Below are 21,650 nucleotides of genomic sequence, written 5' to 3'. Positions count from 1 at the left end.
AGCACCGGGCCCTGCACACAGTATGCCCTTGAGGCATATTTGCTCAGTGACCGAATGACATGAGGATGACCTCACTTACTTGGTTCGGGTCAGGAGTGGCCGTGAGGAGGTGGGATGAGAAGGAATCGCTGAGGTCAGGAGGAAAATAGATGCTCTCCGTCAAGTGTCTGGCAGCCCACAGGCCCGGCGTGAGGGCGGGTGGATGAGGTCATCGCTGCGGCTGGGGGGCACGCCAGCCCCGTGGACGAGCAGTAACTGGCCCACGATGGTGGGATCCCCGGCAGAGTGGCCGCTGGGGCGTGAGGGATATTTCGATTCCACTCTGTATAAAAAAGAAAAAAAAAAACACCTGAAGATCCTGTCAGAAACAGAGTTCTGCCTTTCTCAGCGCCCAGCTGTTTTCTTGAAAAAAAGAATAACGTATGGATGATACACACTAGTCTTAAGCGTGCGGCCCGATGAATCCCACACGTGTCTGCGTGGGCTAGCCGGCGCGGGCGGCCATGACCGAGGCCCAGGGGCTGCGCGTCTCAGGAGGAGGCACGGCGGGGCCGGATGCCGGCGAGTCCCTTCCTCCCTGTGTCCTCACGTGGCCTTTCTTCAGACTCCCTCGTGTCTCCTCTTCTAGGGACACTAGTCCTGGGGGATCAGGGCCTTATCCCGTGACCTCATTTCACCTCACTTACCTCCTGGGAAGCCCCGTCTCCGCACACAGCCCCCCCAGGGCTTCAACGCAGGAATTAACGGGTGGGGGGGGGAGATGCACAGTCAGTCCGTATGGTACGTATATAGCCCTGTAACTACCCCCAGCTCAAGATGGAGCATATTTCCAGGGGCCCAGGATGTCCCCCAGAGGTGCCACCATCCGACATCTCTCCGCATTGGTCAGTGTCTGGTTTGGACCCTCACGCGAACGGACCAGACACGTATGCTCTTTCGGGCCCAGCATCTGCTCAACACCGTGCGTTTGAGATTTGTGCATAGTGTTGCCTGTTCAATGGGCCGTTTTGATTGCTGTGTGGTATCCATGGCCTCTTTCCTCAAGAGTCTGAGCCCCTGGCCATGCAGGTCGCTGAGCCAGGCCCCCGACCTCCCTGGAAAGCCATCAGAAACGCCACCTGACAAGCTTGTTGATTCAGCAAACGCTCGCAGAGCACGCGACCTTCACCATGAGCAGGGCCCTGGTCTGAGGGCCTCCACGCCATCACTCTGTCACCACACAACCTCCCGATGGGGCCCCTGTTACAGAGAAGGAGACAGAGGGCCAGGGCTGAGGGCAGCGGTGGGGTCACACGGCGGGCATGGCTGGGGTCCAACTTGGGGAGTCGCTCTGGACTGCTCAGCGGAGGGAGGCTGAGGGTGGCCGGGGCCGGGCTGAGCTGAGTAGCGGGGCTCTGGATTGCCTTCCTGAGTGAACAGATGGGTGACCAACCAGGTCAACCCCGAAGGAAGTTTCTAGAAGGAGTCACAGAGACTGTTCCCCGGTCACGCATGGCTCCAGCCTGTGTGCCAAAGGCCCAGGCTCTGGGAGAGGGGCTTGGGGATATTGCTCCGCACCTGCTACCTGGCCCCCGGAGAACCAGGCCCTGACCAGCCTCCAGTTTTCCTGCCTGGGAACTTCAGAGGGAGGTGGGACGGTGTCCATGACATCAGGAGGGACCTTGGTCCCAACCGCGAGGGCAGAGTGCTCAAAGGCTCTGAGCCCCTCCGCTTGCTTGCTGTGTGACCTTGGGCAGGTCACCTAACCTTTTTGAGCCCCAGTGGCCTCCTCTAAAAAAGGATGGAATTCCAGCACATCCCTCCTGGGTGTCGGAAGGATGGGGGGACCTGGTTGTAGGAACTTAGTAAACATGAGGTACTCCCTAGAACATGCTGACTTTTACTCCTTTGAGAAACGGCTTAACAGGGGGGAGCTCAGCAGCTTTCCAGTACAAAGGGGTTGGGGCTGGGGTGGGGGGTGGGGGACAGTGTTCAGAGTTGTGTAAGGCAGGACACGGGCAGATGTGGGGCCCGGGGCATGGTAACACACACCCCAACACGAGGGGACCAAGGTGCTGGGGAGGAAGGATGTGTCACAGCTCCCGACCAGCATTCTTCTAGAATTCTCTAGGCTCCGTGCAGTTGCCTCTCCCCCTTTACCCAGCACACACACCCTCCTTCCTCCCCTGGACGGCCCAGGAAGGGGGAGAGGAGGGGCCCCCGGCCCTCGGGTGGCGGCCCCTCCTGATGGTGTGTTTGGTGTGTCCGCAGGGGCAACTGGATCGGAGAAGCCCCGTACAAAACCGGCCGGCCCTGCTCCGAGTGCCCGCCCAGCTACGGAGGCAGCTGTAAGAACAACCTGTGTTACCGAGGTAGGAAGTGACTTCGAAGCCGCCCCGAGTGGCTGTCCCCTCTGTCTGTGGGTCAAACGGGAAAACGGAACACTGAAGTCAAGGTGCCCCCTCCCCCTGCTTGTGCAGCCGTACGTGGTGGGCAGATCCCCCCCTCCAGTCCCGGGGTTCAGCCCCCTGGCTCCCTGGGGACACGGGGCTGCGCTGGCGTGTCCCCTGAGGAGGCCTCTCCCGTGGCCACACCCTGAGCTGGGTGCTGGCCGCACCCGCGTCCCTGCTGTCATTGGCGCTCACGGCTTAAATACACAACAAACCAGACTGTGCCCGTGCCAGGTGACCTCCAGGCTGGGCAGGGGTGGCCTTTCTCCTTGATGGCCTCCTTCCTTCCACCCTGTTTGCCTCTGGCCGATGCCTCGCCTGGATTTGCCGTAAATGTTCACGGTTCCCTCCCCGCCGCGGCCTGGGCAGATGCCCCGCTTTCAGGGGCCGTGTATCCGCCACGTATCCTACCCCTTGTTTCTAGTCGGCCTCTCGGGACGTTTCCACTGTCCCCGCTACTAGAAGTAACGTGTCTGGGGCCTAAAGTGTTGCTCACGTTTTGCAGTATTTTCTCGGGCTCTGTCCCAGGGGGACGGAACTGGGCCCGAGGGGCTAACCAGGTGTTCGTGTTCGGGACGTGTTGTCCCTGTGGCTGCCCCGGCAGGCCCTGTGACAGCAGGCAGGGTCTCCCCGAGGCGCGGCCGAGCAGGAGAGGGTGGCTCTCCACGCCGGGCTTTCCCTGTCAGTCCGGTGGGCTCTGGGGTACAGAAACGGGTGGGCTAGGGTGGGGGTCCCAGACCCGGTCGTGGCCCAGGGGCCCTGTTGTCTCGGCCAGCTGTTCACTGCTGGTTCTGCCCATTGTGGGGGCCGAGGGGCAGGAGGTGCAAGGATCCGGACGTGAGACAAACCTGTTCGTGCTGCTCCCTGGATCGTGTGTCATCCACGGGCAGTGGAGTGTCCAGGGGGCAGATTTCGAGGCTGGTTCTCAGACCCCTCGGTCGCTCTGCCCAAAGACGGGCATGACAACACCAGGCTTCCGTTGGGTACGTCAGGCTCCAGTGAGGGAGTCCACGCATTCGGTGTGGATGTGTTATATTAGCACCTGCCGCGTGCAGGACGTTGCCAGGTGGTAATTGTGGGGATGATCATGGGACCTGACACTTAAGGCCCTACCCTCATAAGACTGGGGTCAAGTGGGGTCATGGCCACGAGCAATGACATGTGTCTTCCCAGGGAGCTTACAGCAAGAGCATTGGCTGTCATCTGGCGGGGTCAGGGAAGGCCTCCTGAGCAGGTGGCCGTCGAGGAGGGAGATGGAGCCTCGGGGTGAGAGCAGGGGAGGGTGCTTCCCACAGGGGCCGGAGCACCTGCAGGCGCCCGTAGGTACGAGGGCGGCGTGGTCATGAGCCCCGGAGACAGGGAGGCTTGTTAACTGTAATTTCTCCCGTTGGCCCACCCCTCTTCTCTGTCTCCGAGGCGGGGCTCCACACGCTTGTCTTTAGTGAACCTCCCCCCCGGATATCCCCGCTCCGAAGCCTGCATTCACGAGACACGGGGTCTAGAGCCCGGCACACCTGCTTTAGGAACAGCATGCCGGCCACATTCCAGCCGCGGGACCCTGGGCAGGCCGCCCCCTCTCTCTGAGCCTCAGTCTCCCTGCCTGGAGGTGGGGGTCAGGGCAGGACGAGATCGTGGGTGGAGGCTGGTGTCTGGGCCCTTCCCTGTGTCCCTGGGAGGCAGGGCCTGTGGCTCCTGTCCAGTCCTCTGGGAGGGGCAAGTCCCCCGTCAGATCCCGAGTGCTGATTTGGGGACCGTGGGAGAGCGAGGCCTGTTGAGGCTTCTCCTTGGGTCTCCCGCTGTTCTTTGCTCCAGCCTAATCTCGGTGCAGGGCTGTTTTCAGGGCCCGTCAGCTCCTCCACGAGGGGCTCCAGGCACACAAGCCAGAGCTGCTCGGGCTCGGGGTTTCTTTCTTTTCTCCATGGTTATCGGAGGTGCGTACTCAGGCAAACTGCGTGCTCTCTTTGGGCCTCAGTCTGCCCATCCATAACAGTGGCAGTAAGAGTCCATCTGTAGAAGCTTTGCTGGGAGGACGCAGAGAGAAGGATGTGGGTTGCTAACACGGCAAGCCACACGTAGTGCCTTATAAACACACTGATTACCCTCTCGGAGAGGTGGGGGTGGGGAGGTATGACTGCACTTAGCACCTTGCACGGGGTCCTTCCTCCCCTGGTGGGGACTGTAGGCCCTCTCCCTGCCTGGGGGCTCATCCATGTGGTGAGCCTGGCAGATACCTTCCTCTCCTTGGAAACACAGCTCTGGTGTCACACCTCCTCCAGGGAGCCTTCCCTGACTGCACAGGCAGTGCACCTGCTTCTGTGCTCTTTCTGCCCCCAGACTCTCCTGGAACCCTGATCGCCTGTTGTTCCAGCTGTCAGTTTGCTCGGAGGGCTCTAGGGTCATGGAGCAGCTGTGTTCTGCAGGCCATCTGAATGCATATGCTGCCCATACACACACACAGTCATTTTCAAAGAACACACGCACACAAAGTCACCTCAGATGCTGGGTTACCCACCCAATGAAGCCTTTGTGCTTGTTTATTTTTGGTGGAAAACACCCAAGTCCCCTTGGCAGGCATCCCAGTTTTCTCAGCTAACCAGGAGGAAAGTCTCCCGTAAAGCAGCTTATCTGCATAAGCTACTTAATAAGCACCAACTGAGGGTGCCTGGCAAGGCCTTGACCTATAATGAAAATGGAGCAGAATTAAAGATAGACCGTTCGAGATGTTTCCGTCTCTCCAGCCTGAAACCGTGAAACCGTGAAACCGTGTGGTGATCAAGGGTGTGGGCTTCTTGGACGGGCAGCTCGACACTCAGCTGTGTGAGCTTGGGCAGGTAGCTTAGCCTCTCTGAGCCTCGGTTTTCCTGTCTGTGAAATGGGGCTGATCAGGCCTCCAAGGGAGCAAGGAGAGCACACCAAGGAAGTGTCGAGCTGGCGGGGAATCATGCAGTGTGGGCCCCGTACACATTAGCCACGAGCTCTGTCCCCACCTACAGAACCAGGTGGGAACCTGCAGGCCGATGTAAGCAATGCTGTGGGGCCCGAGACCCCTGGTCCGGAGCTGGATGGTGCGCACAGTAACCTTGCGGTGAACTTGGGCATGGAATTTCCCCAGGCCTGCGCTGCTCCACACAGGGGATCTTAATTAGGATGTGCTCAAATACAGCCTGTCCTCTGGGTAAGCATTCCACTTTTCATGTGTATGTCTGAGGGCAAGGACTGTCTGCCCATTTTCTTAAATAGTGAGCCCTCAAATGCTTTAGACGGCTTTACCAAACTATATTCGGCTGAATAAAGCCACGATTATGAGGTATAAAAATCCTAAAGGCCAGTGGAAGAAAACCCGGCTCATTCCAGAGATAGCTCTGGCTTTCGGTGAAGGGCAAAGCTGAATGGCCACATTGACAGGAAGAGCAGACCAGAGACAGAAGATGTGGGCCGAACGGCGTTTGCAAACCCAGCGTCTTCGTAAAGATTTCGCCTATAGCTTTTGGCTCCAAATGGTGCTTTCAGAATTCTTATCGTGAAGGTCTTTAAACTCAGCTGGGACTCTTTTCTTCTTGCTTTTTTTTCCCCGAAAGAACTCAGAGAATTCTTTAAGGGTTAGCTCATCCTTCATTCAGCAGATTTTGTTGAGCAAAACTGTAGATGGGAGCTGGGTGTCTGGGGTGGGGGCAGGGGGGTGGGTGAAGCAGGCTGGTTCCTGGCTCCAGGGAGTTTGCAGCTGGTGGGAGGGGCAGGTGGTGGTGGCCTCATGGCTATCAACAGAGCTCTGATAAGGATGGCACTGGGGCTCAGGACTGCCATCCGCCTCCCACTTAAATCCCACCCCCTCTCCTCACCTGGGCTGGCGGCTGTGCGTGGGGTCGGGGGCACTGGCCCGTGAAACAGATGCAGCACATCCCAGCCTTGAAAAGCCCTGGAGAATTGGCCCTCAATTTGGATCCTTGTTTTGCAGAGCCACAAAACACCTGGTCCCCCTTTGGAGAAGGGAGGTCGTTGCTCCTAAGGAGAAGTGGGAGTGAGGCTAGGGGGTTCATGAGCACTTGCTGCCGCTTGAATTTGAATCCCATGCCACAGAGAGGCCCAGGAGGGGCTCCCAAGGCAGGGGTTACCAGCTCTGGTCCTCAGACACCCTTGGGGAATGGGTGTGCACACTAAAGGTGAGAGGGCTCCCCCCGCTCGCCCCACAAAGGTTCGCATCAGTTAGTCCTTGGCAAGGCCATGCAGGCAGATAAAAACAGCAAGACTTTCCTGTGCGTTGGCTGAATTTACAGTTGGGTACCCTGATGGCCTACAGGTGGGTGCTGATGAGCGCCCACAGGTGTCTCTCAGGAGAAAAACTGGAAGATGCCCTGATGCTCATGAGAAATGGAATTTGTTTGGTTAATTAACATGTGTTAAACCTGGGGGTTGTGGTCATGGTTGGAGAAGAGATAATCCTGGGGGCGGGAAACATACTGGGACCCGATGGAGTAACTCTGTTTTTAACCCGGAGTTGGGTCTTTGGCTGGTTGTACACGTTGGGCAGCGAAGCTTCAGGGCAGAGAAAGGCGTTGGCTTGGTTGAGCGATGACTCACAGGGGTGCAGATGGGAGCAGAGTGTGCCCGGCGCCGGGGCGCAGCGTGGTCCAAGGACACTGACGCGGGTCATCGGACTGAGGAAGACCCCTCCCCCAGTGAATACCGGGGGCCAGAGGGACCTCAGGGCAGACAGTGCTAGGTTGGGGTCAGAGGGTGAGGCAGCCTCCCGAAGCCGCTTCCTCGGGCAGGTGGTGGCGTGCGGGAGGAGGGATGAGAAGCCACTGTGATCACCCAGGTGCGGCACTGGGGTTTGCGCCTCCGGGCGGCCCGGCTGCTCCTGGGTCCAAGGCAAACACGGCGCGCAGAGAGCCCGGCCGCCTCGCCTTGGCTGTAGAATTCCCCCTGGCCGGCCCTGCTCTGAAGTGTAACTTTCTCTCTGCCGCTGAACCGACCCTTTGTGACCGTGAACCTCAAGCCAGTCCACTTTCCCAGTTGCCGTTTTCCCCGTAAAGTGCATTTCTGTTGAATCCTCCCCCCACCGTGTTCTCTTTTTCGCCCTCTGCACTCTTAAGGAGAGACGTACAGCCCCAAACCCGAAACAGACGAGATGAATGAGGTGGAGGTGGCTCCCATTCCTGATGAGAAGCACGTCTGGGTCCAGCCGAGGGTGGTCAGACCCACGAAGCCCAAGAAAGCACCCGCGGTGACCTACATGAGTGAGTCGGGGCTCCGTCCTCTGCCCTCGGGCTGCCTCTGCTGGGGGGGCTGGGGGGAGGCCTGAGAGGTCTCCAGGTCAGCAAACAGTGGGGAACGGGGTGGGGGCGGTGTAGCTGCAAAAGCACAGCCCTAAGACATTTTTAAAAAAATGATATTTTTAAGTCATTTCCAAAGCAAGCATCATAGGAGTGGTGCTTGGGTGGCGTTCTCCCCCCTGCCCCCTGGCAGCATTTCAAGGTTAGCCCAAGGTTAGTGCCTTTCAAAGGGGGCTGGGCTAAAACTGGAGGTTCCAGGGGCGCCTGGGTGGCTCAGTTAAGCGGCTGCCTTCGGCTCAGGTCATGATCCCAGAGTCCTGGGATCGAGCCCCACGTCGGGCTCCTTCCTCAGCGGGGAGCCTGCCTCTTCCTCTCCCTCTGCTTGCCACTCCCCCTGCTTGTGCTCTCCCTCTCTCTATCTCTATCAAATAAATAAATAAAATCTTTAAAAAATAAAAAAAATAAAATAAAACAAGGTTCCAGTGGGACGAGCATCCCCGGGGCCGGCTCTGGTGGGCTCTGGCTCTTCTTCACCACATACTGGCTGGTGACTCGGACCCCCACTGGCCTCTGTGAGACTTGGTTTGCTCATCCATACAAGGGGGCAATAAGGCCCATGTGGGGTTGCTGTGAGGATCATGTGCAGTCATGGGGGCCACCTAATATCAGCTCTGAGCTCCTCACCATGGTGCCTCTCAGGGCTCCCCTCGAGGCTCCTGGAGGCCCGCAGATGCAGAATGTTGTGCTCACCCCTCACCCGGCTTTCCCCTGCCCTGCACGCACGCTCACCTCGCAGCTTCCTTCTTTCTGCCCTCACCTGCCCCAGCTGGAGCGCAGTGTTCCATGTCCCCGATGTAGCCCCTTTATGGAAGGTTCGGGGCTCCGGGGGGCATTTTTGTATGGGCACAACACAGGCCTGGGCTGTCTGCCTGGGATTCTCTGTGTCCCCTGAGCCCCCAATAGCATAAAACAGGGCTCCCCCATCCCAAGCAAGGCCGTGCTCGTGCTCGTGTTTCTCCACACCCCCCTAGTTTTTTGGGCTGCTCTGTCCCTGCCCTGCCTGACCAGTCTCTGTCCTCGTGGGCCTGACAGTGTCACTCTATCAAACTGTAACGCTATGCCAAGATTCTGATGTGTCACTAGAAAACAAACAAGGAGAGCTCGACAGAACTCTTCTCGGCTGGAGAAGGCCTGTGAGTCCCAGCCTTCTGGAACCCTCTGGGGCTTCGGGGCATGTGGTGTGGGCCAGGCCCCCTTCCAAGGCCACACTGACTTTCTCAGTGAATGCTCACAGAAAGAGCACCCACGGCACTTGTCCCCGCTGCTCCCCTGAACCTCAGAGGAGGGGAAGGCACGCATCCAAGGTCACACGGCTACTCTAAAGGGCCGGGTCTGGGATTCGAACCTCGCAGCTGATGCCTGCAGCCATTGGGCAGTGCTTCCGCTCAGGTTATGACATGGATTCCAGGATGTTCCGGAAACTTCGTCGGAGTGCGGGCTGGTATCTTTTACCTCAGACCTATCCCCTGTTTGTGTGACATGCGTTCTTGAACTTCTCTCCTAGCCCAAGTTGTCCGATGTGACACCAAGATGAAGGACAAGTGCAAAGGGTCCACGTGCAACAGGTAAGGTCTGGGCTGGGCCCCTCTGGTGCCTTTGAAGGGCCTGCTGTGGGTTGTGGGTCGGATCATAAGTTAGACTGACCGTGATGTCTCTGAGGTTCCTCCAACTGCCACCATTTATTAAGAGTTTGGCCCACGAAGGTGATCTGTGTGTCTCAGCCCAGAGCAGGGCTTCGGAACCTCGGCGCTCCTGACACTTAGGGCCGGATGGTTCTCGGTGGCGGGGCTGTTCTGTGCCCTGGAGGGTACTGAGCAGCATTCGGGCCTTAACCCACTGGATGCCAGGAGCACTCCCACCTCCAGCTGTGATGACTAAAAATGGCGCCAGAAATTGCCCCCCCGTCCTGGAGGGGTAAAATCACCCCCAGGTGGTAATAACCTTTGACTAGGGAGTTGGCCCAGGCTCTGGGTCTCCGTTCACCTGGACATATATTGCAGTTAAGTGTTTCGTCCCCAGTGGGGAGGAGGGGCCCGAATCATGGATGCTGTAGACATAGAGACCTCACGAGGTGTGTGTGGAGAGGGTCACAGAGTGGCCCGGGGTGCTGTGCAGGGGACGTTAGGGCGGGCCCACTATATAACCTGATCTTCCCAAAGCTGGAGGAAGACCTGCCCGGGTGTTCCCCGGTAGTCGAGTGAGGTCAGCTCGCTGATGGACCCGCTCAGCATTGTCCGTTCAGACGTTGCAGAATGGTTGCCAAGAAGGGCGGGTTTGGTTTTGGCCAGGCAGCTGCTAGGCTGCTCTTTCCGGCAGCAGAGGGCCAACATGTGTGGTGGCCTCACGCAGAGCCTCGGGCTCACGGTCGGAAAACCATGTCCACGGTAGAGAGCGGTCCTTACTCCTCTGCCTCCGGCTTCTGGGAGCCGTTCCTCTAAAGGTGAACCGTGCTATTTACAAGAGAAGGTAGCAGCTCCCACTTCATGCCACGGGGCATTGGAATTTGGTTTGCCGGGAGAGCGCCCCCCTTGGACCCTGGCAGGAGTGTCCGGAAGCTGACTTGGAGCGACCCGGGCTGAGGTCGCTCGAGGGCTGGCGCATCCCACAAGCAGCTGGCCGGCATGTCCTGCAGAAGTAAAAGCAGCCAGCTTACTGGTGAGATCAGCAACATGTGGCACTGAGGGGTGGTGGCTTACCTGTCCCCGTGCACGGCTCCAGGGCACCTGGAACGCGGAGTGGTCCCTTCGTGATGACGTACCTTTCTATATTTCTGTACCACAAGCTGGAGAGGAGAGCATCACCCCTGAGCAGTCAGTGGGAAGAAATTATAAGGCTCGGAGAACATCCATCAGATAGCACTGAGAAAATTCCAGAGTCGGGGGTAGTTGGGACCCCCCGCAAACAGGGAGAAGGACTATTCGAGGCTTCTAGTCAAGACCTATAACTCCCCCACCTGCAGACTCAAGCATGTCCACAGCCTGTCTCCTCGAAGGCAGCCCATAAATAAAATAGTATTTACTGGGCCTGTTTCCCCCACTGACTTTAAAAGGTATTCTTGTTCATGGTAAGTAATCCAGGAAAACAACACCACCACCAAAGTTTAAAGGAAAAATAAATAAATAAATGTCGCGGCATCTCCTTGATATCCATGGCAATTTGATGTAGTCCCTTCCCTTGTGCTTTCTGTGCACCGTGGGGTTGTGCGTGATGGTTTTCATTTAAGATTTTCCAAAGTCAAATATTTTTTTTTAAAAAGGTTTTATTTATTTGACAGAGAGAGACACAGCGAGAGAGGGAACACAGGCAGGGGGAGTGGGAGAGGGAGAAGCAGGCTCTCCGCTGAGCAGGGAGCCGGATGCGGGGCTTGATCCCAGGACCCCGGGGATCATGACCTGAGCCGAAGGCAGACGCTTAACAACTGAGCCACCCAGGGGCCCCCAAAGTCAAATATTTTTCAAAGGCTTCATTTCTAAGGGAAATTCCTTTGATAGTGCCGGCTCATTTCTAGTTTTTCACGATTATAAGCACTTGGAATAACACATGGGTCTGACTTTCCAACCTCTGGCTTGGGTTATACGCTCACAAGAAAAGTTCAAGAACGGGAGGATATGAATTTTTAAGGCTTTCTGGAAAGATTAATTTATGCATTTCATGGGCAGGAGCATCATCATTGGATTTTATTCTATTTAAAAAAAACAAACCCTTGAAGTTCGACACCTAGAAAGATGCATCTTCTTTCAAGTTGTATGTTCTTTGATGATGGATGTTTGAGGATTTTTTTTTTTTTTTTGGTGCCTTTAAAGCCACTTTTCTTTCTTCTATGAATTGTCCTTCTGTTCGCATCTCTGCCTTCAACACGAATCTTAAACACGGGAAAAGAAGGTCAGGTTGAATCTGGAATGGTGTTGGTGTGAACTCCAGCCTGGGTAAATCGCGACTTGTTTGGACACCGTGGATTTTGCGTCACCAAAGCTTCTCTCTGATGTAATAGTAGAGCTCTTGAAGGAGACGAACTCGGATGAATTCCTGGTGAGATTCCCTCACCACGTTCACCTCTGAAAACCGTCTGCTTTCTCCTCCATCAGGTACCAGTGTCCTGCAGGCTGCCTGGACAGCAAGGCAAAGGTCTTCGGAACTCTGTTCTATGAAAGTGTAAGTGCCCTGTGTGGACGCCCGTCATGCACTTGTAATTTGTAAGGGAGGCTGGGGGTTTTCACACGACGGGATTTTCTTTCCGCCCCTCAGTCCCAGAGCCGATCCGCGCCTATCTCTGGGCGCACAGACTAGTAAAGCCACTTTGGGGACCTGGGGCTCACCCTCGTGAAGGTCAGTCTCTGTCCTAGACAGAGTGTTAACATGCTCCACTGGATGGGGAGAAAGGGCTGTTTGTCACTGCTCTTAGTTTGTAAAGCCCCTTGGATGGGTTTTCTGAGATAAGCAACCCCGGGAACAAAGACATGTTCTAGGGAAAGGTGAGTCAGAAGTGGGTTGAGATTTGGCCAGACGTCTTGGCTTTTTGTGGGTTGAGGACAAACACCCCGGTCGTTTCAAAAGAAGCCCGGACAAAGATGAATTCAGATGTACTTATGGTGCCCCCCTCCCTGCCCCCAGTCGTCCAGCATATGCCGGGCCGCCATTCACTACGGAATCCTGGACGGCAAAGGTGGCCTGGTGGATGTCACCAGGAACGGGAAGGTCCCCTTCTTCGTCAGGTCTGAGAGGAATGGCGTGGAGTCTTTGAGGTAACTACTGTGGGATGGAGGATTCCTTAACACTTTTTTTTTCTGGTTATGAAACTATTGTCAAAATTTCGAAAAAGCACCAAACAATATAAAGAAGCAGGGGAAAAAAACTATAAAGATGAACTTAACTCCGTAGCTCAGAATTTATCCCCCGCAGACGATTTACCATCTCTCCCCTGAGTGGGTTTTCCTATGTTTCATTTGGGCCGAGTTTTGACCCTTGCTTTTCTTCCCATCCTTAAGTTTATAGGTTTATTCTTGATGAGCATTTTTTTCTTTCTGGAGAATGAGGCTTTTCATTTTTTAAATATATTGACTTTTTTTTTTTTATTGGCAAGATTCTGTTCTTCAGGTAAGGTCTGCAGATGGATGCAGGGCAGGCCGTCCTCCCCACCCTGACTTTCTGGGGAGCGGTGGGGGAGGCCACATCGTGGTCTCTCTGTAGAGTGGGAGGCATGAAGGAACCGGGGAGCATGGAGCCCAACAGTGGCCAAACAGACCTGGCTCTTTTCTCACTAACCCCGCCCCCCCGCCACGCCCATGACCTTGGGGCAGTTTCTTCATTCCTTCTGGGTGTAGCACCTCACTTGTTAAAGAGGGCCCTGGTGGGACCCAGGGCTGACACTCAGCTAGTCCACAGAGCTACCGCCAGCCAATTTTTTACATGATGCAACTCTCCCGCCATTGCTAGGAAAGCTCTGTTACCCAGACACCTGAGAACGTGCGCCGCCCCCATGCCCAGGAGCCCCCGCCCCATCCAGGATCTAGTGCCCAGCCCAGCAGGGACATTGGGGACCCTGCCTCAGCTCCCTACAGCCTTGGGCCATGGCGCATCGCCTCAAGAGAGCTTCCCCGTGTCAGTGCCCATCCCAGGGTCTGCAGCAAGGACCACGGTGACCAGAGCCCCTGTGTGTGTTCCAAGGAGCTCCACTCAGGACATTTCAGAAACCACATGAGTCATTCCCCTTTGAAAGGCCTGCTTCTTCAAGAGGTCTTGCAAAATTCCCTCTTCATCTTAGCTAGGGACTCGGGGGTTGTGTAAACACGAGCAAGGAAGTCTAAACGGAAGCAAAGAACATATTGTCGGAGGCCGAGTGACCTAACGCGGGCCACGCAAGGCTCAGCACGGGCACCAAGGGCTCAGCGGGCTGGCGGGGTCTGGGCCCCGCATGGCCTGACACGCTTGTCCTGGAGCCGCTTCTGGGCCCTCCCAGCAGCCAACTTTGTATCTGGAGCAGGGTTCTTCGCGTTTTAGGGAGTCTGCAAACATTGAAACAAAGCAAATCAAAGCTTTATTTTCTCTAACCTCTAATTGAAATGTAGTATTTCCTGCCGGTATGAATGTTGGCCCCAAACCAGAGTAGCATTAGCAGGGCCAGCGACTCTCTCACTGGGAGAAATCTTGTGCTGTAGACATCTGAAAACACGGTTTCTGCCATCATTACCCTGAAAGGATAGTGGTTAGAAGACTCGCCTCTCGATCGTGTGTTTACTGCATTCACAAGGAACCACAACTATTGCAAAGTTATTTTAATACTTGGATAACAATGTCACTAATAACCGGATCCCTGTTTATCTTTTAAGTTTATTGTATGCATTTTAAAGTCATTATTCTGAGAAGGGGTCCATGGGCTTCCCCAGCCTGCCAGAGGGGGTCTTGGCACAGAGAAGGTTACAAGCCCCACTCTGGAAGGGGCTTTCAGGCTGATGGGAAATGAGTAGGAAAATACAAAGTTGAGGCGGAAAATAAAACGCAAGAGCAATCTTGAACTTTTAGAGATGATTATGTTTGCATTTACCTCATGTTTTCTTTTCCAGCAAATACAAGCCTTCCAGCTCATTCGTGGTATCAAAAGTAAAAGGTAAGCTGGCCAGTCATTCTTTATGTGATCGTAATACACAGGTTACCTTGGGTTTCCCTGGACATTTCATTTTCCTTAGCTATTGATTGAATGTGTTTGATGCCTGTTAATATTGCTGTTCTCAGCACTATAAAGGTTTTTTAAAGGGGTTCCTGATGAAGTCAATTCTTTAACTACTTTCTAAACATATCTGAACTTGATATTGGCCCTAAATTGCTACACCAGAAACAGGACCAGGGCTCCCAGCTGAGTGTCACAGAAATACTAATGCCTGGGTCTAGAGTACCTGATAGGGAGAGTCCCTTTCTACTGGTCGACAGTAGCAGCTGGAGCCCTGTGTTGAGAAGGGTGCTGAAGCCCCATTCTTGGCTCATCAGAAAACAGGGCTTGGTAGACCAGTAATGTCAGCCATGAACATCAAAGGGAAACATGAGGAAGCCTGTGGCACATACTTGCCATCTCTGGCCTAGTTTTTCTATTGCCTGTATTTTATATTGCCTATGTATTTGCCTATTGCCTAGGGCATATTCATTTGGCAGGGTGGGGTGCATCCATGGGAGAGCATGCTATAAGCAGAGGTGGAGCTGTGAATTCTGGTTGCCCAGACTTGGCACTTGACTGGAAGTTTCAGGCAAATGGAGATGCGGGGGGACGCTGCCCAGCCCCTTCCTCAGGAAATTGACCTACAGACCCTTCCTTTCCTTTGGGAAAGCAGTTCTTGTCGTCATAGGCCCTGGTTGCAGGAATATCTAGTTAGATATCTATAAAAACATGTAGCAGCTTTTTTTTCATTTTACAAAAATAATGCCTATTTATTCCAGATAATTTAAAAATACAAAGAAGCATTAAAAAAAAAAAAAGGGATTTGGCCCAGATTCCACCACTCAGAGATAACATTGTGAACATTTTGGTGGATACCTTTATAGTTTATTTTCCCTATGATTAACAGTATTTGTACTGGTAATACATTGATACACTTTTAAAAATTGAAATAGAATTACGTAAATTTGGTCACCGGATTTTTTAAAAAAATAATAATGTATCAGGAAGATACTTCTGTGCCTTTAAGTGGTGTTCTCAACCTAATTTTAATGACCTCCCCTGCCTTCCATTGTATAGCGTCCCGTGGTATACAGAACCAATCCCCTTTGTTGGATTGCTGCATAGATCCCTGGCCATCCAAATGATAGGCTGGACCAGGGGTTGTCGAAAACGACCACCCTCAGGGGCAAATCCTTCCTGCCGTCTGTCTTTGTAAATAAAGTTTCATTGGCACACAGTTGCACCCATTCATTTACGCGTCCTTGTTAGCTGGTTTCTGCTACAGCAGCAGAGTTGAGTAGTTGCAACATAGTGCATAGGGCCACAAAGCCAGAAATATTTAGCCTCTGGCCCTTTAGGAAAAGTTTGCCAAGCCCTGGACTAGCTGCGGACATGCTCTCAGAGACCACAGGTGGCCAGTATTAGAGCCACTTTCTTACCTCTGTTGTTAAAACCAAGTGGCCTTGAAGAAGAGCTCTAGACCCGAAATCAGAAACCCAGCCTCCCACCATGTCCCGTGCAGACCCAGGGTGGTCTCCGGCCTTTGGGTCTCTGCTTCCTCCTCTGTATAATTAGAATAATACTCGCCATGAGGAGAAGGTAGGGGAGCAAATAAAAGGTATCGTTGGTCCCGTGGAGAAACTACTGAGGGTGATAACATTCCTGAGCTGTAGACACGCTCAGGCCATGGGGCTTCTCATCCCTTGAGGGCCCGGAGGTGAGGTGCCCGCGGCGCCAGGGCTCGGCACCTGCTGGCTTCTCATCCCACCTCAGTTCAAGGATCCCATGAGCCCCGAGGACCTGGTCGTCCGAAGGGCCGTCTCACAGGTTGGAGGCCTGAGACCCAGGCTTGCCAACGACCTGACCGTTTCCCGCCATGTTCCTGTCCCCAGTGCAGGACCTGGACTGCTACACGACGGTTGCTCAGCTCTGCCCGTTCGAGAAGGCGGGGACCCACTGCCCCAGGTAAGGCTCACCGGCATCTGGTTCTGCAAACAGAGGGGTGGGGAGGAGGAGGCATTGTGCTGAGTTGGGGGTCATGTCATGCGGCGAAGCACAGCCGAGTTCTAGGTGTGGCCCCTTTGTGCGGACACTCCGAAAACCGACCGCTTTGTGCTCAGAACCACAGACCCACTGGACCTCTCCCTCGACCTCTGGTTCTCAACCCTGGCTGTGGGGTGGGAGTGTCTGAGGGGCATCAACAGGTCAGATTCCCGGGGCCCCCGCCCAGACCACTGGGATCTGAGTCTCGGGGAGTGGCCCAGCGGGGCATCCCCGTAATAGCTTCATGGTGCCATTTGTCCCCTTTAAAGCAGCTCCTTGATTCTTGTGCCCCATCTGCCACATCTTCTCTGGGTCACGTTAGAACCGGCTCATTGTACCCCAGCTTTTCTGAGGTGTAACTTGCACACGATAAAATCCACCCACTGTAAGTGTACAATTCGATGTGTCTTGACACACGCACCCCGTCAGGCCGCCACCACCACAATCGAGTGTCCGTCATGCCAGAAAGTTGCCTTGAGTCACCCCCCTCCCTCCGCCTCCCGCCCGCGTCCCTGCCAGCCATTGGTCTACATGCCGTCACTATAATTTTCTAGCATCTCACGTAAACGGAGCCGTCATAGGGTGTAGACTTTTGTGTCTGGCTTCTTGCCCTCCGTATAATGCTTCTGAGATCATCGGTGCTGCGAGCCCGTCGCTGGTGCCTTCCCTCTTGTGGCCCTGCGGGGTTCTGGTCTGTGCACGGACCACAGTCTGTCTGAGGAGAAGGTCTTACATGCGTCTACCCAAACCTTAATTGGCTGATTTTTGGAGGAGGATGCATCATGACGTAAAGTGACATTTGGTAACATCTGCCTCTCAAGTACCTGTTAGGTCCTCTTGGAAGCTGTGAACCCTTCTCCTGGGCCTCGAGGCCTATGGATTTTCCTACAGACTGACCTTAAAACTAACATGTGGACACCCGCAAGGTGTGAGCAAGGAAGAGCCCCAGGAGAGTGCCAGTGAGGGACAAGACCCTGGGCGGGGACCCCGGCTCCTCCCCTCTGTGGCTCACATTTCTCTTGGGGCTTTCTCACGGCTCCCACTGCCATCACCATGCTGATCCCCTTTGAATGTTCAATCAGGGATAACAACCTTTTATTAAATATTAAATAGCTAACCCAAATCTTAAAGAGAAGCAGAAGGAAATTACGTCAGAAAACACAAATGAACAACAAAAACTTGACATACTGCAAGTATAGAAAATACAGGTTTCTGACCTGCCATTCTCGAAAAAGTAGGAAAGGATTTTCTTGCCCAGATTCTTTTTTAAAATCTCACGCAGACATCCTCCTCCTCTCCGCCCACCCTTGTCCCCTCCTGCCCACCCCCAGACTGTTTTAACTTCCCAATGCCTTTGTCTGAGCTCGCTTCCCTGCCAGAATCCTGTCTGTCTTGGGGCCAGATGGTTTCCGGCTGCCATCTTGGTTCCAGTAACATGGTGTACTGTTCCAGATAAAGGCAAAAAACCTTTTCTTTTTTCTTTTTTCTTTTTTTTTTTAAGATTTATTTATTCATTTGAGACACAGAGATAGAGAGAAAGAGAGAGCATGAGCAGGGAGAGAGGCAGAGGGAGAAGCAGGCTCCCCGCTGAGCCAGGAGCCCGATGTGGGGCTCGATCCCAGGATCCCGGGATCATGACCTGAGCCGAAGGCAGACGCTTAACCATCTGAGCCACCCAGGCGCCCCAAAAAGCCTTTTCTTAAGTTCATGCTTTTTCCCGGTTTGAATCTCTCACACCAGCTAGGGCCCACCCATTTCCAGTTTGAGGTGCTCTCCTCCTCCTCTATGCCTACGGCGGGGATGTGGTGACTGACCAGTGGTGATCTAACCCCTTCCGCCTCAGGTTATCAGTGCCCCGTCCCTGGAATAGTTTGACTCACTGAGGTGAGGGCCCTCCACCCTTTCCTCCCTTACACAGGAAAGTGGCCTCTAACAAAGTCTATTAATTATAATCTCCATAATGTACCCATGATATGAATTGGCCAACACTCAAGAACCGGAGGTACAATCTCTTACAATCCCATATTCATCTCTCTTACATATTTATTCTCTTTCACCTTGTTATTTCTGCATGTCTCCTTTGTACGGAGTTTGAAAATTCTATATGCACTGATTACGAAGAGGGACAATGTCTGTACCACTGCTAGGGTGGGAGAGGTGTGTTTTTTTTCTTAAAGAGTAAACTGTGTGGTAGTTTCCTTTCCCGTGAAAGTAGTTAAATCTTGAAATTCAAATAGGGAAGGCCAGCTGCTTCTCAAGAACTTTTGTCTTCTGCTGATCATAACCATCACACACATGTTTCTGGTTTTCCAGAGTTCATTGTCCAGCACACTGCAGAGACGAGCCATCCTACTGGGCTCCTGTGTTTGGAACTAACATCTATGCAGATGTGAGTATGCCGGCATTTTCAGTGACCGCCTCTCAAAGCATGCTCAGACCTCAGAAATCACGTTCCAAGGTCTGGGTACCAGACACCTGAGATCTCATTCCTGTGCTTTGAGCTAAATTTAGATCACTTCTTTCTGCGACCCTTGCCCTAGTTTCCCCATGTGTAGACGCATTAGTACTTCCACTGGTGTGTGCTTGTGGATGGGGATGCAGGTGGACCTCGTCATTAGCAAATGTTTTCATGGTTGGGTAAATGGAATCCTGCTTCCCCATTCATGTGCATTTTTAATGTGAAGGCTTTTAGGTACCACATACTTAACACTTCATTTCCCCAGCTATTTAATCATCTTTCCAGCTCTCCTGATACATTTAAAGAACTGGTCCACTCTACTCACTGCATTTCTTTTTTGGCTATGTCCACACTTAGCTAAAAGCAAACAGAAGGAAATACAAATTACGCTAATTGACGACTTGTTCATAACCACTCTTATCACACTGGAGTCTGTTCTTCCACATTTCCTTACTAACTTTAGCAAGGAAGCTTTAGCCTGATTTTTCTGAGTGAATCTTCCAGAACGTAGTCTGTTCCCTCCAGTTGCCCAGGGTGAAGGGGCATGGTGTCCCAAAGGATGGGAATGTGGTCACAGCCCTGCCCACCAGGCTGTGTGGCCTTCTTGTCAAGTTGCTTACCTCTCTGTAGAATGAGCCAGCTGGGATTTTCTAGTCCAAGGAATCTTCGAGACCTAACATTTCCTGATTAGATCAGCATCACCCATCCCCAGCTAACATTTTTACTCAGCTTTTTTCCATCTTCATTTTAATTGTTCTCTCCCACCCACCACCACCGTCTTTGTCTCCGTCTGCTTCATTTGTTCCAGATTCCTATAAATCTGAGGTCACTAAGTTCTGTAAAGTCAAAGCAACCCTCATGGCTAACCTTTTTTTTCCCCATCTTTTTTCTTTCCTCTTTAAGTGAGTCTTTTTCTTCTCAGAAGCCATTCAGCCAAAATTGAGTTTTAAAAGCTTAATGGAGTAAAATATTGTATACCAATTGTTAAACTAAATGTTTGAGCCAACCTTTGATTTTAAAATGACTTAAAAATAAAGGGATAGGCCAAGTGATTCTAGCAAAATACAGAGAAACAATAAAGCAGCAGTGGCAATATTGCTATCTGATAAAGTGGAATTTAAGGTTAAACATACTGAATGGGACACCACCATTCATTGTGGAATGGCATAGAAAGTTTATGAAGGTATGAGCTCACATCTGTATGCACCAAACAACGTAGCAGCCAAACATATAAAGTTTTTTTTAAAAGTTAGAAATGCAAGGAGAACTTGATAAGAATTAACAATAATATAAAACTATAATTTACTATCTTTTACATTCTTTAAGAACACCATTTCAGGTATTGTTGTCCCCATCTTATAGGAAAACAAAGTGAGGCTTAGAATAACCTGCCCCCAAAACACACAGCTAATACATAGCCAGGATGAGATGCCATGAGGGTTATGTCTTACTTTAGATTCTGTTCTTTCCCTGCCCTGTTCTTCCTTACTTGAATGTACCTGCACTCATAATTATACTGATGTGAGTGGGCATGGAAGTGAAGACCTGTGTGCAGTCTTTAACTTATTTCACTAGGATTTTTTTTTTTTTAAGATTTTATTTATTTATTTGACAGAGAGAGACACAGCGAGAGAGGGAACACAAGCAGGGGGAGTGGGAGAGGGAGAAGCAGGCTTCCCGTGGAGCAGGGAGCCCGATGCGGGGCTCGATCCCAGAACCCTGGGATCATGACCTGAGCCGAAGGCAGACGCTTAACAACTGAGCCACCCAGGCACCCTAATTTCACTAGGGTTTTGAGCTTTTGCAACTAGAGTGCTCAGCACAGGGCTTGGCACATAATGATTGTTCAATTAATGACTGTTGAAGGAATAAATAAATGAAGATACTACATAAGATACTTAATGTTTAAATATTAAGCTCTTCAGAAAATAAAAGAAGGAAGGGAGAAAGAAGAAAAGAGAGGGGAGACAGGGAGAGGAGAGGGGAGGTGTCCGGAGAGAAGGAAGGGAGTTCCATCCATCTCGGAGGTTCTTTTCTGGCCTTGGTTTCTAGGTCACTCTGTATTCTGGGAAATGACGATGCCTTTTGGGAAATGTCTGTTTAGCTAAGAGATTTATTTTGGGAGAGCTGTCTCCAGATCTTCGAAGGGCCTAATAGTGCTGCCGTTCCTGCCTGCTTACCGGGAGTGCATTACTTGGCAGCCCGCTCCCTTCGTGGTGAGCTGCAGGCAGGAGAAGCAACAGGGTGTAGCCCAAAGAGCAAAGTCTGGGTCACAAGATGTGAGTTTAAGACCCGGTTGTGAGATCGTGGGTGAGCCTTTCTCCTACTCTGAGCCTCGGTTTTCTTATCTCTCGGCGGCTGGATAAGTTCTCACACTTGGGCACACATCAGAATCCCCCAGAGGGCTTGTTCAAACAGATTTCTGGGCCCCACCCCAGCCTTTCTGACTCAGGGAGTCTGGAGCAGAGCCAGAGAATCTGCATTTCTAACAAGTTCCCAGATGCTGCTGATGTTGGTATTCCGGGACGGAAGTCCCTTGAGCGTTTTCAATAATGGTGACGGTGAGAGTGATGGTGACAAGTTAACTAATATCTACTGAGTGCTGCCTCAGCAAGCCTGCATTCAGCCCCTGAGCTTGTCGCGTCTTCCAGATAGTCCTCTTGGGCGCTTGCTGTCCCATAAGGAATGGTGGGCAGCTTGCTGGCTCGGGGGTGGGGGCAGTCTGGGCCCCGCTGTTTGCC

At 52.9% G+C, this 21,650-nt stretch overlaps 1 protein-coding gene across 7 annotated transcripts in view; it reads left to right on the top strand.

Moving 5' to 3' along the window:
• CRISPLD2 (cysteine rich secretory protein LCCL domain containing 2) overlaps positions 1-21,650 on the top strand; it is a 124,328-nt gene that overhangs the window by 22,993 nt on the left and 79,685 nt on the right. For 6 of the 7 annotated variants that reach the window (XR_013444450.1, XR_013444449.1, XR_013444448.1 and 3 more), the window contains exons 6-13: positions 2,251-2,351; positions 7,523-7,666; positions 9,267-9,327; positions 11,848-11,914; positions 12,374-12,504; positions 14,323-14,366; positions 16,301-16,373; positions 18,765-18,840. Coding sequence is in view for 4 of the 7 variants with exons in the window: in XM_078063806.1 (XP_077919932.1) it covers positions 2,251-2,351; positions 7,523-7,666; positions 9,267-9,327; positions 11,848-11,914; positions 12,374-12,504; positions 14,323-14,366; positions 16,301-16,373; positions 18,765-18,840 (697 nt within the window). In the remaining 3 variants the exon portion in view is untranslated. Of the gene's footprint in view, positions 1-2,250; positions 2,352-7,522; positions 7,667-9,266; positions 9,328-11,847; positions 11,915-12,373; positions 12,505-14,322; positions 14,367-15,485; positions 15,642-16,300; positions 16,374-18,764; positions 18,841-21,650 lie in introns of those variants that run through there. The other variant, XM_078063807.1, reaches the window with a different exon arrangement.

Source organism: Halichoerus grypus, chromosome 15 (genome assembly GCF_964656455.1).
Source record: "Halichoerus grypus chromosome 15, mHalGry1.hap1.1, whole genome shotgun sequence".
Lineage (NCBI taxonomy): Eukaryota > Metazoa > Chordata > Mammalia > Carnivora > Phocidae > Halichoerus > Halichoerus grypus.
Note: the sequence above shows the minus strand (reverse complement) of the source record. Positions and strands in the feature narration are given on the sequence as shown.